General features: G+C 39.2%; 1 protein-coding gene across 1 annotated transcript in view; it reads right to left on the bottom strand.

Moving 5' to 3' along the window:
- Window positions 1–13,730: 13,730 nt before the first annotated feature.
- LOC136864296 (solute carrier family 41 member 1) overlaps window positions 13,731–18,265 on the bottom strand; it is a 190,330-nt gene continuing 185,795 nt past the window's right edge. Inside the window, exon 9 of the mRNA XM_067141088.2 lies at window positions 13,731–18,203. Coding sequence (XP_066997189.2) covers window positions 18,021–18,203 — 183 coding nt within the window. The 3' untranslated portion in view covers window positions 13,731–18,020. The remainder of the gene's footprint in view (window positions 18,204–18,265) is intronic.

Genomic DNA, 18,265 nt, shown 5'->3' with positions numbered 1-18,265 from the left:
ATGATGACGGTAGATACGGAACCATTCCTACTTTTCACATCCCTTTAAAAACAAGATCTGCTCTTGATAAATGTGCGTTCAGGATTATAGATAGAAAGCGGTAAGGTATTCCTTTTTCTTCCCACTGCACACCTAAAATTTTTTCTATCCATTGTGTCTGCTTTTTGTTTTCACCTGTTTGCAAACAGTAAGGGAAATGTGGGCTAAATACTAAACTGACGAATTTTGGCGCCCGCAACACAGTGCAAACCATCCCTGCCACCTCTTTGAACACAAATTTGCTGCCGTTCACTTTGAAGCCTTGTACATAAACTATTAATGTTCTTGTCATGATGGAATGAAGCGCACTACTCTCTATCACAGTATCTAAGAAACTAAAAAAATCACACATACCATCTATAAAGGCTTTAGTTTACTAGAGAGTGACCTTGATAACGGTCAAGTCTAAACATTCATAACCATGTCGACGTAATCGTTGCATGTTAAAACGGAATTTTTAAATCACCAGCGCCATTACGTCACACCTCCGTCACTACTCTGATGGGGGACTAGGCGAGATGAGGGGGAGGGAAAGGCATCTGAATGTAAAACTGGGACCCGAGATGGTGGCTATGTGGTTAGGCCCCTCCAAAATGGTGGCTGTGAGGAGGGAAGGTCATCTGCCCGTACAAATGGGCCCAAGATGGCGAATGTGTTGTTGGGCCCCTCCAAAAATGACGTCTGTGTGGAGGGCGGGGCATCTATCCGTAAAACTAGGCCCAAGATTACGACTGTGTAGTTAGGCCCTCCAAAATTGCGACGGAAAGGACAATGAACAATCATTCAATAAATTTCCAATTTCCTTGAAATCATTTAAGAAAAGGCTAGGAAATCAACAGATATGGAATCTGCCACCTGGGCGACTGCCCTAAATGCAGATCAATATTCATTGATTGATTGATCTGTCCGTCAAACTGGGCACAATATGGCTACTCTGTAATTAATCCCCTCCAAAATGGCGATTGTGTAGTTAGGCCCCTCCAAAATGGCGACGGGAGGGGCATCTGACCGAAAAACTGGGCCAATATGACGACGGTATAGTTAGGCCGCTAAAATTGTGACGGGGAGGGCATCTGGCCGTAAAACTAGGCCCTGTACGGTTAGGCTTGCTCTCTTGTGCAAAATCCGCTAATCCGCATTGCCCTACTACTATACTAGGGGTCAATGACCTCAAACCCCCCGTTTCCCCACAACTAGGTGTCAATGATCTCGGGTGCTGACACAGCATAAAAATGCTGACTCGGTGTTTTAGAACCGGCCTTGCTGTACTACTGAAAGTACACTGTAAATTCATATTAACCGCAGTACATAAACCATTTCACCTTTACCATACGGAAGGCTATGCCTAGTATCAGAGTTTTTAAGTGTTATTAGAGCGAGGCACAATGGCAAAATTTGACGATTGGATGGTCAACATGAGACGGTAATTCCAGACAGAGTTGTAAGTCACAAAGCATGTTGAACCACATAAATTACGCGAGCTAACCGTATAGCAGTGTAGAGGTGTGATATTTTACCCATCGGGGTATTTTTTAACGTAATGAAACCTGTCGGAAAGTTATTCCTTTCATTTTTGTTCAAGTTAGACCATAGAATTAAGGGCATGCCGCAGAATGGAGGTGGCGCCCTAGATAAAAGTGACCAATTATTATTATTTTCAAGTGACGTCGAGATTGAAAGGGAATTTTGTTTATAACAGCGAGATAGAGTTCATCTTTTTTTCTTTATATTCAGCTCTGATGAAACCTACGCGGCACAGGTTTCCTTGCTTTTATTTTCCAAATTTTATGCGATTATCTCGTGAGGTAATCGTTGGCACTAACAGTCATATTTGAGTGAGCTGAAATTTTACGTAAGGGCACTGGCTATTTGTTGATTCCTTCTACTGATTCACTACGACTTTGCTGAAGGACAGCCATTCCCATATGTTTCTATAATAATTGTGTAGTAATGGCTACTTTAGAGGACATTAGCAGGTTGTTGGAGGAGAACAATAGGAAGATGAGCGAGGGATTAAGTGAGAACATTAGACAGGTGCAAGAAAAACATTAGGCAGGCGCAAGAAAAGACTGATGAGAAAAATAGGCAGGCACAATAGCAACTGTTAGATCTGATAAAAATTTTGAAACTAGAATGCAGTGCAGACGGGGACAAGCTAGCCCAGCAGCTTGCGCAAGGTCAAGAGAAGGTATCCGAGCAGGTAGCCAAGCTGAAGGAAAGGATCACTGTCACTAGTGCTGATTTACAAGTGGTCGTGAAAAGTTTGAATGGAGTGGGAAACGAGGTAGGCACGCTCAAGGACGGTATGGAACGTTTCAAGGAGCAGGTCAACGTTTCGATCGCTGAGGTTTCCAACAATTTCAAATATAGTGTGCCAGAATTGAAGTCGGAAATTCTGATGGTAGTAGAGGCTATCCAGAAGAAGACGGAAGGTCCGATAGACGGAATAAAGGAAGAGATTACAGCTGGGATTTTGAAGGAAGTACAAGAAGTGGGACAACTGGCTGAAGAAGAAGTCGACCGTGTGAAGACGGAAATCGGGGGCGAAATATCCAATCTATGGAAGGAAGTTAACGGCAAGATCGGTCAGACAGTGTACCGCTACAATGAAGGTAACCGCTAAAATAGGCAACAGAACCCAGGAAATCGGCGATGGCAAGAAAGGAGGCCAGCGAGAAGGGAGGATAATTCTAGTCACACCTTTTTTTTGCTATTTGCTTTACGTCGCACCGACACAGATAGGTCTTATGGCGACGATGGTATAGGAAAGGCCTAGGAAGTGGAAGGAAGCGGCCGTGGCCTTAATTAAGGTACAGCCCCGGCATTTGCCTGGTGTGAAAATGGGAAACCACGAAAAACCATTTTCAGGGCTGCCGACAGTGGGGCTCGAACCCACTATCTCCCGATTACTGGATACTGGCCGCACTTAAGCGACTGCAGCTATCGAGCTCGGTCTAGTCACACCTACAGAAACGGGAGTGTGTTCACGAATCGCACCGGGACTGGAGGCCGAGAATAGAACCAACCAGGCCGTAACTTCAGGGACGATATCGAAGAACGAAGGCGGGAATCAGAGAGATACCTCAATGAATTGGCAAGGAAGGAAAGAGAAAAGGAACAATGGAAGGAGGCAATTTTAGAGAGAGCGGCGCAAGAAGGACGTAACGGAGCCGAGAGTGAGGCACTTCAACGGGAGAAACAACTCAAATCCACTTGCTCAGGGATTTGAGTCCCCTCAGGAAAAAACAGCCAATTTTCTTAGGGCAGCATGTGACGGGACGGCAACGGCAGGAGAATGAAGTATGGGTCATCGCGCAGATTGATGCGTGGGTGGTCGACCCAGACGACTTGGTTGCCGATTTCCAGAGGAACCACGAGAGCGTTGCCGATTATACATGTGAAGATTACTAATTTTGTTGTTAAAACCTTGACTGATACGGGAGCCTCAGTCAGCGTGATCTCGCTAGATGTAATTAAGCGCATAAGGACGGTAATACACGTGCCCACTATACCGCTTTCGAGCGTGAAAATAAGAGGGATTTTTCCAGATAAGATCGTTGTCTGTAAGGAACAGGTGTTCCTAGAGTTAGAAATTGGGAACTGTTAATTGTAACCACACATTCATCGTAATGCCTAAGATACATTACCATTTAATTATTGGAGCAAATTTTTTTTGAACACACATCAGACTGTCTTAGATATGTCGTAGCACGTAATCAAGTTTAAAGGGATGGAGGGCTCAGAACAGGTCGTGGTTGACTGAAGGGGGATAAACTCACCGAGTGAGAGGAAGTCTGGATATTGGACTTCATTAAGGAAGGGAAGGAGAAGCACGGATCGCAATGATTATCAAGTTGAGTCAGCTCGAGCAGGTTGTAGCTGTACTGGAAGAAGAGAAGGAACAGGATTACATTACGATGATTCACAAGAAGGTTAGCGAAGCGAAACTCAGCCCGCCTGATAAGAAAAAAATGAAGGCTATATTATTAGGTCATATGGATGTCTTCGATTCGAAGCCCGGGATGGTGAAGAAATATAAATACTCTCTGAACGTCAACGACAGGAGTCCGTGGAAAAGGAAGCCTTATCCAGTACCTGAGAAGCACTACGCAGCGGTGAAGAAGACTATCAGCTAGATGGAGGAGAATGGCCTCATTAGTAAAACCCCAGCCAGTACCTAAAGCCTCTCGTGGTCGTACCTAAGTCTGATGGCACAGTACGAATCTGTTTGGACGCTAGAGCGATTAATGAGCGTTTTGTTACGGAATAGACCAAGCTCCGGTCATAAGGGAAGTTCTACGTAAATTCAGAAACAAGAGGCTTTTTATTGCTATTGACCTGACCGCCTCTTCCCACCACATCTTGCTGGAAGGGATTTCCGTAATCACAATTGTTGACAAGTTTTCTGTTTGACCAACAGACCTGTACGTTTGTCCGTCCCCCGTTCGGTATTACGACAGCTCCTTCTGCGCTAATCAGAGCGCTCGATAGGAACCAAACTCCGGAAGTGAGGAAGTTCACTATCCGATATGTTGACGATATAATTCTGGCAGATGAGACAGTAGAAGTACTCTAGACCAGCTGGATAAATTGCTGTGGAATTTAAATGAGGCCAACTTCAAGATTAACTTGAGAAAGTCACAATTTTGTCAGGAAGAAGTCTTATTTTTGTGACACATTGTGGACGGACGTGAAGTGAGACCGAACCCACTAAAGATCGAGGCGATCCAAAATTTTTCCACACCAGTCAGGGTGAAACATGTTCGCCAGTTTCTAGGAATGAATCAGTTTTTCGCGAATCACTGTCAGGGATACTCCGAGACTGTAGCACCACTTCAAGAGCTGTTAAGGTAGAATTCGAGATGGGCGTGGAACGAAGACTGCACTAATTCTTTCAACAGCACGAAGGAAATGTTAGCAAACAACGTGAAGCTAGGGTATCCGGACTACAGGAAGGAATTCGTAATCCAGACAGATGTTTCAGGAGTAGTAATTAGAGGTATGCTGTATCAGGAAGAGGAAGGACTGGAACGAACACGGAGCTACTTAGGGTTCATGAGTAGAAAGTTACGTAGCCATGAAATGAAATACACCGTGACTGAACTGGAGATGATAGCCATTGTTACGGCACTTCAGTATTGGAAGAAAGTTGTTTATGGTTTTCTCGTAATTATCCGTACGGACCATAAAGCTCTCACGTTCATTTTGAAAGCAGAATTGGCCTCCGATCGAACGCAGAGGTGGGCGCTGTTGAGGCAGCAATTCGATTTAACCTTGTAACATCGTGCACGCAAGGAGAACGTGTTACCTGACGCACTGAGCAAGAATCCCAGCCCAGGGGAGCTCATTATCCACCACATTGAGCTAACGGACGAGGATAAATAAATCTTGGACAAGCTCGGTAATATGAGTGAGGAGCAACAGAGGGACGAATTTACTGGCACGATGACAAAGTTTGTTATCAAGCAGTTAAATTCATATGCACCAAAATTCTTACTAGTAAAGGGGATAGCGCCACAGTACCATTATTACAACAATATGCTCCACAAATTTATCGACACGGATCACACTAATTTCCGTATCGTAGTACCCAAGGATTTACAGGGAGAATTGACGGCGCACGTGCACAGAACAACAGGTCACACAGGTACTGACAAGGTGATGAATGTAGTGAAGGAGACTTTCTTTTGGAGCAACCTCAGGGAAACAATTCGGGGCCTGATTAAGACGTGCGACACGTGCCAACGAATGAAGTCTGAAACCTTTTGACTATCACAACCCCATAAGCCTCTTGTACCTACCAAACCGCTAGAACTATTCGCAGTCCAAAAAAGTCAAAGCAAATCCACCTCTTCTATATTCAACATTAAATTCAGATTTAAATTCGATCATGTTGCCATGATCTAATAAAAGGGTTAACTTTATATGTAGAGCTTAAATCTACAGATTAAATCAAACAAGTTTTTTATAAACCGACCTGAAATAATAATTTCAAACCGAACTGTATTATTCCCTATAAATATAGTAAGCTGTGAGCTCGCATTCGGGAGATAGTGGGTTCCAACCCCACTGTCGGCAGCCCTGAAGATGGTTTTCCGTGGTTTCCCATTTTCACACCAGGAAAATGCTGGGGCTGTACCTTAATTAAGGCCACGGCCGCTTCCTTCCCATTCCTAGGCCTGTCCTGTTCCATCGTGGCCATAAGACCTAGATAGTGGGTTCGAACCCCACTGTCGGCAGCCCTAAGATGGTTTTCCGTGGTATCCCATTTTCACACCAGGCAAATGCTGGGGCTGTACCTTAATTAATGCCTGGGCCGCTTCCTTCCCATTCCTAGACCTTTCCTGTTCCATCGTCGCCATTAGACCTATCTGTGTCGGTGCGACGTAAAGCAAACTTGCAAAAAAATGTTAATGGGAGTTCAAAGTATACGAAAACATGCCGTCACGTTTTCTTGGATTTATTGCATGAAGTGTGAATGTGAGATGGTGGAGTTTGGATCCACGAATTTTGGTAGCGTCATCTTCATGATTATTTCAATATAAAGATGGGTGTAAATTAGTGATTGATTCACGAGTTCATCGAACAAAGTTTCGTATTCTAAGTTTCGAATATGAGAATCAGTTTTCTTTAAATATATCATTATTAATAATAATAATAATAATGCACGTTTTCTCAAGTTGAGAGGATGAGACATTTCAGTAACTTCCAGATTTTCAGACATGATCTATTGTCTATGCAGAATTTGTAAGTTTCAAGTTATAAGATTTGGTCACTTTATTATTCAAGTTAACTTTACGAGCGCGAGTGCTCTGATTTGTGACCAGAGTGGTGTTGTTTCTTTTCATGCGCGAATGTTAGACGACTTAATTTACATTTGTATTCAGTTTTGGCAACTTTAGGACATGTGACATTATGTAAAAGTTGTTTTACGTAGCACCGACACAGATAGGTATTATGGCGACGATGGGGCAAGAAAGGGCTAGGAGTGGGAAGGAAGCGGCCGTGGCCTCAATTAAGGTACAGCTCCAGCATTTGCCTAGTGTGAAAATGGGAAACCACCGAAAGCCAGCTTCAGGGCTGCCGACAGTGGGGTTCGAACCCACTACCTCCCGAATACTGATCGCACTTACGCGACTGCAACTATCGAGTTCGGCATGTGACATTTTGTATGGTAATGAGTAAGAGGACGCGTTCCTCATTTAAAAGGCCTGCATTTTCATGTTTGTGTAACTTGCCTCGGGTAGACTTGCGAGCAGCGTGTGTTAAGGGTTGCGCCTTGTAAGTTTTTGATATTTGCTGCATTATTTGGGAGAATGAATCTCCGTTTGAGTCATTCTGCCGTGTGGTTGGCGAGGATGATGTGTCTACCGAGGAGAGTTTTATTTTACATGATTTTATTGGTTTTGCCCATGTCACTACGGTTGTTGGAGTAGACGAGATATTTATATCGCGACGTTTAGTTTTCATTTTTCTTTTATGATATGACCGCGCTGAGGAATATTTTTGTGTCACGTAATCTTTTTCAGAGACCTACGTTGAGTTATGCTTTGAACGTTAAAGCCTACTCTGTTATTTTTGTGAATTTGTGTCATGTAATTTATTTCAGGAACCCACGTTGATTTCTGTGTGCCGTTGTAAAGTCCACGAGTTGATTGGTTTTGTGTCATGTAATTTATTTCAGAAACCTACATTTAATAGGAAGTATTTCCTCAAGTGTAAATTTATTTCCTTATATTTTCTATAGAGACTGCGAGTGAGTGTTGCGTAAATGCAGCATACTTTTTCTTGGCGAGGCCTGGAAAATATGACATGTTTTCGTTCTTGGATTGCCATTCATGTGATTTTGTTGTGTGTGGTTTCGATCAACAGTGTTTTGTTGTGTTCATGAGGTCGCTCATGATTGAGGTGTATATATTAATAGGATGTTTTTTTTACAAGTTGCTTTACGTCGCACTGACATAGATAGGTCTTACGGCGACGATGGGATAGGATTGGGCTCGGAGTGGGAAGGAAGCAGCCGTGGCCTTAATTAAGGTACAAATGATGTAAAAATGGGAAACCATCTTCAGGGCTGCCGACAGTGGGGTTTGAACCCACTATCTCCCGATTACTGGATACTGGCCGCACTTAAGCGACTGCAGCTATCGAGCCCGGCAGTAGGATGTTTTACCACTCAGCGTATGTTTTATATTGTACAGTTAGATTAGTCATGGTCTCCCCTACACGCATTAAAACACGTCTTTTGTTAAGGTTAGGGACCCCCACTGCAATGTCAAGTGTGCAGGAAATTGGAGATGTACTCATCTACAGTCGAAAGAAGTAACAAAAACGACCGAGCTCGATAGCTGCAGTCGCTTAAGTGCGGCCAGTATCCAGTATTCGGGAGATAGTAGGTTCGAATCCCACTGTCGGCAGCCCTAAAAATGGTTTTCCGTGGTTTCCCATTTTCACACCAGGCAAATGCTGGGGCTGTACCTTAATTAAGGCCACGGCCGCTTCCTTCCCACTCCTAGCCCTTCCCTGTCCCATCGTCGCCATAAGACCTATCTGTGTCCGCGCGACGCAAAGCAAAAAAAAAAAAAAAAAAAAAAATTCTCCTTGCAATGATAAATGTGTCTTCGCATACACTTGAAATTTGTATTATATTTTGATTCTCAAGGTGGACTCTATTAAGCTGAGAGAATGATCTGAGTCATGTAATTTTGATCACTTTGATCATTTCTTTTGCAATTTTTCTTACTTTGTTTATTTTTAATAAACATATTTGGCCTCTAGACTGACGTCATGCTTCGCCTTACTTTATTTACAGCTATTAGTTGATCTCACCGTGTCCATTTTAGTTATATGTTCCCCATCAAAGTCCAGGGTGTAAATATTTTAAGGTATTATTTTTCATAGCTCGAAATGAGCACGCCTGGGAGCGGCTGACCAGCCTAGGGCAAATTACCTTGATGGTAGAAACGGGGACAATGTAAACCACATTTTTATCTGTCTGTCGACCGAGCTCGATAGCTGCAGTCGCTTAAGTGCGGCCAGTATCCAGTATTCGGGAGATAGTAGGTTCGAATCCCACTGTCGGCAGCCCTGAAAATGGTTTTCCGTGGTTTCCCATTTTCACACCAGGCAAATGCTGGGGCTGTACCTTAATTAAGGCCACGGCCGCTTCCTTCCCACTCCTAGCCCTTTCCTGTCCCATCGTCGCCAAAAAGACCTATCTGTGTCGGTGCGACGTAAAGCAACTAGCAAAAAAAAATCTGTCTGTCGTATTACAGGCCCTGAAACTGTTCAAGATGCGTGTGTAGCTGTGAACTATTTTAAAATCTTAAACAGAAATGAAGTAAAAAAAAAATCTTTGCTTAGCTATTTTTCTTGTTGAGCATTGCATTGTTACTAGCTGCTCACATTAGAAAGCTTCTAAATACATACCTGCCAATTTTCCAAATGACCTATCAGTAAAACACGATAAAATTCACGTATTTTCTTTACTTCAGATAATTACGAGTTCAACAGCATTAATATAGAACACTACATGCAACCGATGACATTATAAGGGATAAAATATTTCACCTCAGTTAAACTAACACAAATATCTGTAATATGCATCAATGAAATCTACTTACACACTATAATTTGGTTACTTACATCACTAGATAAGTCGTCTATTTGAAGAGCCGCAAACTGGCTTTGGAGTTCATTCACAGATTCCTTTTTTTCATTTTCTCTTTTACACAAAATACCAGGAAACGTCTCCAAAAAGAAATCAACAAAAGAAAACTGTCCTCCTTCCATGGCAACCTGTGCATGTTGTAGCACATCATTCTTAAAAAGGAACTTATTTTAACCATTTAGTCACAGGCTACACAGAAATAATTTCTGACTGATGACAAAAACAGATTTGTCTTAATCTTGCAGCGCCTTAAACAAGATTGAGGTTTGAATCCCAATTACCAATTCTTAATCATCCTTCTGATTCTGGATTAGGTGATACTGGACGTCAAGCAATGCAGACTGTTTAACTATGCTTGGCTTCACAAACTTGGTGAGCATCTGTTTCAATAGATCCATCATTAATTAAAATAGTACATGGATGTGTGAGGAAACATTATGAAGGACTGTATTGATCTTATCAAATGATGGGATAGTGTCCGACTCGTTGGCTGAACGGTCAGCGTACTGGCCTTCGGTTCAGAGGGTCCCGGGTTCGATTCCCGGCCGGGTCGGGGATTTTGACCTTAATTGGTTAATTCCAATGGCACGGGGGCTGGGTGTATGTGTTGTTTTCATTATCATTTCATCCTCATCACGACGCGCAGGTCGCCTACGGGAGTCAAATAGAAAGACCTGCATCTGGCGAGCCGAACCTGTCCTGGGATATCCTGGCACTAAAAGCCATACGACATTTCATTTCATGGGATAGTCACATGTAAAAATTTACAAAATGCCTTGTTTAGGTCAGAGGAAAGAAACAAACAGCTTTTCTTCACGAAATGTGCTGGGATACACGTTTCTGAGAACAGGTGTGTCACGTTTGGAAGAACATGCCTTTCTTTTTGCAGAAAATGAGGAGGAGGATCACAAAATCTCTTCATTTGTTATCAAATTTAATATGTCCTTTGGGAATAGTAAAAAAGAGATGGCAGAAATATTTGAAGCACACACTACCACCTCATCCCTAAAAAATGAAAGAAGTGGATTCCACTGATCTAATAATCTGTCTTAACACCTGGCTTGGGATAACCATCTTGTGCACACCTGCTTCAAAAAATTCTTTGTTTCCCATCCATAAATACTTTGAAATTTCTGAAGATGTTAATTTTTTTTAGGCATACTTCCCCAAGTAAGATAAAATATCAACAAGAATCTCATAAATTCTAAATGGTAATGTTGCAGCAGCTTTCTCAGTGGCGAAGTTAATTAGATGGGAGCTGCAACCAATACCAAAGATATCCTGATGTGCTCCTTTAAAAACTACTAGAACTTGATTTTTCTGTCCAAACATAGCAGGAGCATTGTCGGAACAGAATGCCACCAGTTCTTGATTTACACTTTATCTAATTCCAACTGCGACAATAGCAGCTTTCCTACGTTGCGCCCTGTCGAATCCCCTTCCAATGCTGGTACCATTAAAACAGTACTTTCTCGAGCATAACTACTATGAGATACAACTTGGAGTCGGTATCATTGCTTCCATCTGTCGATAAAGGAAATGGACTATTCTGTAAACAAGTAACAATGTCCTGTGTTGCAGTACGCACCATTTAGTTTAGGAAAGACGTTTTTGTCCGACCACAACCATACTTTTTTTAAAATTTCTGATGTAGGAAACATCTTTCTGAACAAAGCTTCTGCATGATCACCTGCACTCAATGGAATGTTGTGTTCCACTAAAAAAAAGAAGTAAACACACACTCAGCCTTTATTACATCGAAAACATTATCTCCAGCTTTGGCAAAATGAGACCTGTTTATTTTCTGATTTGCTTCCTTACATTTCAAATTACCAGGATGTTGAACACACTTTACATGATTAGTCAGTTAATTTATGCTGCCATGTGCCACATTAATATCACATGAGCACACGGTACAAAAGGCAAATTTGTCACCTTTTCTCAATTTCAGTATACATGGGAAACTCAAGGAAATGGTTTCCCTAAACACCTGGTGATAACAGTTTTTTTTTTTGTCGATTTACTCATGATCACCGAAAAACAATAATCATAACACAAAATAAGCAACAAACACAATTCACGTTACTCCACAACTACATAACCTCAGCTTCTCAATATGTGGCAATAAATATGAAGCAAATTAAGCAATTAAGTCACATATTTTTACGTAACTACAACATGACCTATGCTTTGTAATTCGTGATGAAGAACAAAAGAACTACTTTTTATACAGAATAGTAAAGGTTATTGTCAAACGAATCAATGCAAAGAACAAGCGAACCGTTATCCCAGAGTCAGTCTCTTTCAACACAAATAAATCTATATAGATCGACTGGGATACAGGATGCATCTTGTCTTCCCAGTCGAAGACTGTAACGATTGGATGAATACAAATCAGAGCGATGTATCGAATATTCGCTGGTCACACAGCATGTATCGTCGGCCTGCGCAAACTTGTTCTGGCGCGAATTTTAAAAAGATCTTGGTTCGTAAAATATTATAGTTCATCTGTAAAACACACTGCCTTTCCACAAATTTTACGGAAAAACCATAAAAGTTGGCAGGTGAAATGTCGTATGGCTTTTAGTGCTGGGATATCCCAAGACGGGTTCGGCTTGCCAGGTGCAGGTCTTTCTATTTGACTCCCGTAGCGACCTGCGCGTTGTGATGAGGATGAAATGATGATGAAGACAACACATACACCCAGCCCCCGTGCCATTGGAATTAACCAATTAAGGTTAAAATCCCCGACCCGGCCAGGAATCGAACCCGGGACCCTCTGAACCGAAGGCCAGTACGCTGATATAGATACCATTAATTCATGAACTTAAATCTAAGCTCAGTGACCTTTCAGAGATTTTTAAATTACTAGCAGATACATACTTTTCGAGACACCGTCTGATAAACTTACCGAACTACCAAAGCTGATGCACACACATTTAACATCTTTATTCCAATCTGTAGATAGAGGAAGCCTGAAAATGCTTAACCACTTAATAGTCTGACATAGAAAAAACTGATATTTCTTCTCTTGGTAAACTCTTTGATCCAAGAAGCAATAATGAAAGGTGATCTAGAAAATAACGAAGTCTTGCATCTAATAAAGCAAATTTCCATCCAACGAGAACTTTCACCATCAGAATATTTTGCACCATACACAAGTGTTTAAGGATCTAGTTGGTATAGCAGGTAAAGATATTTACGTGGATGCCATTATTCTTTCTCTGTAATCAGAATATGGGTATTTTGTGGAAGATGCAGTGAAGGTTCTACAGACCAAAGTTGATACTTAGAGGTCATTTTCAACATGTTGTAAATTAATGCCTTACAAGAGAACAACTGTGACTCCCAGCTATATGGAACTCATGACATCTCAGTCTTTTTCATACTGATGTGTAAATTATGTATGTAATTGTTTAAAGTGGCAGGATAAATGTTTTCAAAATGCCCATGCTCTCATATATGTAACATGTTTCTTGTACATACCGGTATGTAAAAATAAAATATGATGTTCTACTCCAAATATGCTATCAACTATCTTTTGGTTTAGCTTTTATTGGTGAAAAGTGGAAATAAAATTTAGCAAAATCAACAAAATAAAATAAAAATAAAGAAAAATATACCAAAATAACTTTAAAAAATGATGCAAAATTAGACAAAACTTGTCATCACAGCAGGTGCCTCTATGAATAAAATATACCTTGAATTTATCCAGCTTTCACTCCCATACAGCAGAGACAGTCTTAAAGCAGACCAATGTAAAGATAGGTTTGCCAGAAAAAGCTTCTTTCTTACAGAATACTGCTGACAACTGCCAGTTTACTGCTTTCTTGCACCTTCATTCAATTTCACTTAGTATACTACCATCTTGGGAGAAAACACATACTAAGTACTTGAAATGGTCCACCTGTAACCAATTTTGCATCCCCAACTGGCATTCAATCCTCTTAAAGTTCCTTCCCTACTGACATCACTGAAAATAATATTAACACTGAACACCAACAAAGACAAACGAAGACAATATATTAAAAAAATATTTATTTCATTGAAATATACATCATATGGAATGCAACTCCAACAAAGCATATACACATGTATAATATTACAATTCTCTTCAATAATTTAGGTGATTCAAAGTGAGCTCATAACAATTTCAAAACTATACATAATTAAAGGCTCTTGGAGCTCATAAATTAAGTAAAATTACCTTACACTCCCTTATACTGGGAGAGAGATTCTTCAACTACAAATAACAATATTAAAAAAGGCACCTTTTATTTTCATCAATGAAAACAGTGCTTGAAATGTCTTTCTAAACTAACTCTGAGAGTTGATCTCTCAGTTGTTGATCCAAGAAAGAAGAATCCAAAGAACTAACTATTGATTTTCATCACTAAAATTCTGATGTCTGCCAAAACAATACTTATAATACTTTAAGTATAAATTCTGCATGGTTATTGTAAATATAACCCAACAAGCACTTTCATTAACACTAGAAGAACAGAAAGTTTATTCCTGACCCAATTGTGAATCTATAACATTGCAGCTGAAGTTCAAAGGGTTTGCATGACTATCATCTAGTAGTAATTAACAGTAGCTGAAATTCTCCACTCCTTTCAAAATGTTCTGGCTCTTAATCTACATAGTTCAACCCAGCCAAAAAGAATCATATTTTGGAAAATGTTCATACCATGATCTTTCACATTAATTAAACACACTGTATTTTACAAGTATTAACATTTCCCTTATTCAGTTCTTCTTCGAAGAATCCCTCTAACACAGCTGCAGTATTACCAGAAATAAAATTCAACTTAATGTTATTGCATTTAAAAAAGTAGCTCCTACATGAAGTACCTGTAATAATTTATTCCATGTTTATACTTAATATTTCAATTTCTTCAATGATCTCAGTTTATAAGCTTCAATGTCAAAATTAATTTCAGCTTTATTTTTTGAAGGGACACAGGAAAATGTAGGAGTTCTTAGGTCCTAATAGTAGCAGTCCAATGGGAGTTATGGTAAATTTAGTTCATGCTTATCAGTATCCTTTCTTATTTTTACTGCTCTTTATTGATTCCTTCCAAATCTGTCAGGTGAATTCTTAATACACTACTCCTATTACTTGAAAATATTTTGTAATACGGTGAATTTTGTTCAATATATCAAGAGAATTCCAATGGCTTCTGTAGGTTGAGATTTTGATCTGTTATGCTGTATGCCCTATCTCAAAGAACACAGTGACTCCAAAGAAAGTTGTACACTATGGATGATAACTGTCATATTACCCTGGTTCTTTCATTTACTAGGTGAAAATTACAGATTATTATTTCCCCCTTTTACCAGCAATATAACAAACCAATTTATAACAACTATATCTTACATGCAATAACACGATCTGCAATTCATAAATAATTTAATATATTAAAAGAGCCATTAGATTAACATTTTGCTTATTTTAATTGTCAGAAGTTATGATTGAACTGATGAATTGATGATGATTCCAAGGGAATCAAAACCGGTTATCACTTAATAAATGTTATGTATTATATACTGTGTTGAATGGTGGAACATCCCTCAATTTATTCCCATTATTTTAATTGTACAAAGCTTTCTGAATGATACTAATGCTGTTTACAATTTTGAGGATATTAGACATTAATAACTCCCGGAAAGTAAAGAGCAAAAGCCAAGTCCCTAGCCTTTGAAGAGGAGGATACAAGGGTAAGGAAAAGGAAAACTGAGAAACAAGCACCAGTTTACTAGTAACAAAGAGATTCTGCAGAAAAGAATATGAAACTATCCCTTCTTGTTCTATAGAACCCCAATAATCCAAGTCCTGCAAATCCCAAATTTCATATAATCTGAACAGAATCCAATACAGAGGAAAAAAAAAAAAAAAAACAACAAAAAAAAAAAACCCATAATTAAAACCTCATTTGCAATGTAAATAAAAAGATTTAATCATAGTATGGTACTGTACTTGAAAATTAATTTTATTAATTTAATTTTTTAGCATGTGAAGATTATGACGTGTCTTAAAACATACTTGTAAATAAAACACAAATTAAAGCCAATTTCCTCGGTAATACTGTCTAAGAGAGAGACATTAATGCCAACATATTGGAAACAATGCTGATGTTCAGTGCTGCATGGAGATTACTGAAAGAAGAAATCATTGTAAACAGCTTGAGAAAAGCTGGAGTGGTTTATGCAGAAGATGTCACAGAAAGTGCAGAGTTGGACAATGCAGAAACAGCAGAAAACCGAAAGCTTGCAATAGGTATGACAACAGGTCAGTTCTTAAAGGATTGACTGGGCTGATGACCTTGTTAGGCCTCTTTAAACAACAAGCATCAACAACTTATTTCAGTACAAATATGTAGGTGGACCTAGCCAATACTAAATATTAATTATTTATATTTATTTACATAAGGCTAGTACATGTTTTGGGAATCTATATACATCCCCTTCATCAGCTAGTCAAATTAAAATTAAAATTCCTGTACACAAAAGACCTAATAAAAAAAAAGGGAGGGGGGCATTAAGAAATCCAAAACTATTGCCAATACAATTTAACATTTTAAAAATCAAAGTGTGGATGCATGGAATTAAATTCCATCTAGTCGAATACGATAAATGCATACAGACTCTATTGTGTTTTATCGTATTCGACTAGATGGAATTTAATTCCATGCATCCACACTTTGATTTTTAAAATGTTAAATTGTATTGGCAATAGTTTTGGATTTCTTAATGGGGGACCCCCTTTTTTATTAGGTCTTTTTGTGTACAGGAATTTTAATTTGTCTAGCTGATAAAGGGAATGTATATAGATTCCCGAAACATGTATTAGACTTATGTAAATAAATTTAAATAATTAATATTTAGTATTGACTAGGAGGACCATCCACCTACATATTTGTTGTGATCAAGTCAATAAGGATCAAATACCGGCCATTATGGTCAAGATTATTAATAGTTATTTCAGTATAACATAATTTTACTATAACAAAGTAATTTCCGAGGTCCCCAAAATTTTGTTCTACTGGTATTTTACTGTATCCTGTAGATCTATAAGAAGCCAAACATGAAAGAAATGACAAACACTGTAAACAATTTTGTACTGTATTCTGTACTGTTCTCACAAAATACATTTGTTGCACAAGAACATCATTACTATATTCTGTAACGCACGGCTTAACAATATAGCATTTTCTTTTTAATTTGGGTAAGTTTCACATTAATTGTATAAAATCACAGTAACCTTCACTTAACTACAAAAAATGAGAATAATCTTTTGGAGTAATGACCTAAATTTGCTAACTGCTATGCTACATTACTTTGTAGCAGCTGATACTGCAGATATAACATTATTTCATGTTTTTTGGATAATCCTAACATTTACAAATCCGTCCACACCACAGCTTAAATTAGTTCAGATTACTGGGTTTCTACTGTAAATCATTCATGCCTATGATAATTTTGAATTATATGAAGCTAGTCTATACAACACATCAAAGTTATATTAAGACAGTAACAGCTGCAAAAGAAGAGAAGCCACAAACAGTTCAGGGGTTAGAGTAGCCAAAATCACTACCCAAAATAATATCGGGATAAGAACCCTTAAATATACAGAATAAGTCAAGAACAAAACAGGTATGAACAATATTTTCCCTATAAGATATACCACTGTTCCTGTTTCATCAGAAACCGCGAGTACAGTCAGCAGCTCCACGCATTCACTGAGTGCGAGGGTAATATTGGATAAAAACTGTGTTCTTACAAAGTCTATATTTTATACCATTAACTGGTACTAGGACTGGGAAAGGTTCTCAAAGGTTCAAACAAGTTATAATCTTTAGATTTACCTAGTTTGAGCATGCAAAAGTCACAATCAGGGCAGCTGATAAAAACTGTGCCTCAGAACCAAAAACCCTCACCTTTAGCTTTCTAGCCTTAGTATGTATATTAGCAAGCACTGCTACAGAAGTGGATGTTAAATATGCAGGAAGATTGGGGACAATGCATCAAGTGTAAGTATTTCTGACAAGCAATTACTTACTATATAAAATCTGGATTTTTGAATAAGTACACTAAAAATATTTGCATTTTTACATTTGAAAAAAGTAAGTTGAAAATGAAAGGATCCCTCTCTACTCAACCCTACTAGGCATTAATTCTGTTCCATTCTTCTAGTGTTAAAATGATCTTGAAATCTCTTCAATAATCTGAATTTAAAATTGTTTTCAACAAAATTATGCCCGTGAGAGGGTGAACTCTTCTACAGTTATGTGTTAAGAGTCACTCTCCCTTAGTTGCTCACCGTACCATGATCCTCCACAAGATGGAGAAACTCAAACGCAATGGCTAATAAACTTATGCCAAGAAGGTCTCCCAATGAAGTGAGGTATGGAATTGCTGAATTATCAGGATCAATTTTGCGTTGCCACATCCATGGAATCAAAACCTGTGCAGTGTACAGCAATGTGGCTACCTGTCAAGAGTATAAGAAAGTATACAGTAATTAAACTGATTCTTTATAGTCATGCAATACAC

This window comes from Anabrus simplex, chromosome 2 (genome assembly GCF_040414725.1).
Source record: "Anabrus simplex isolate iqAnaSimp1 chromosome 2, ASM4041472v1, whole genome shotgun sequence".
NCBI lineage: Eukaryota > Metazoa > Arthropoda > Insecta > Orthoptera > Tettigoniidae > Anabrus > Anabrus simplex.
The sequence above is the reverse complement of the archived record's forward strand: the minus strand, read 5'-3'. Positions and strand labels throughout refer to the sequence as shown.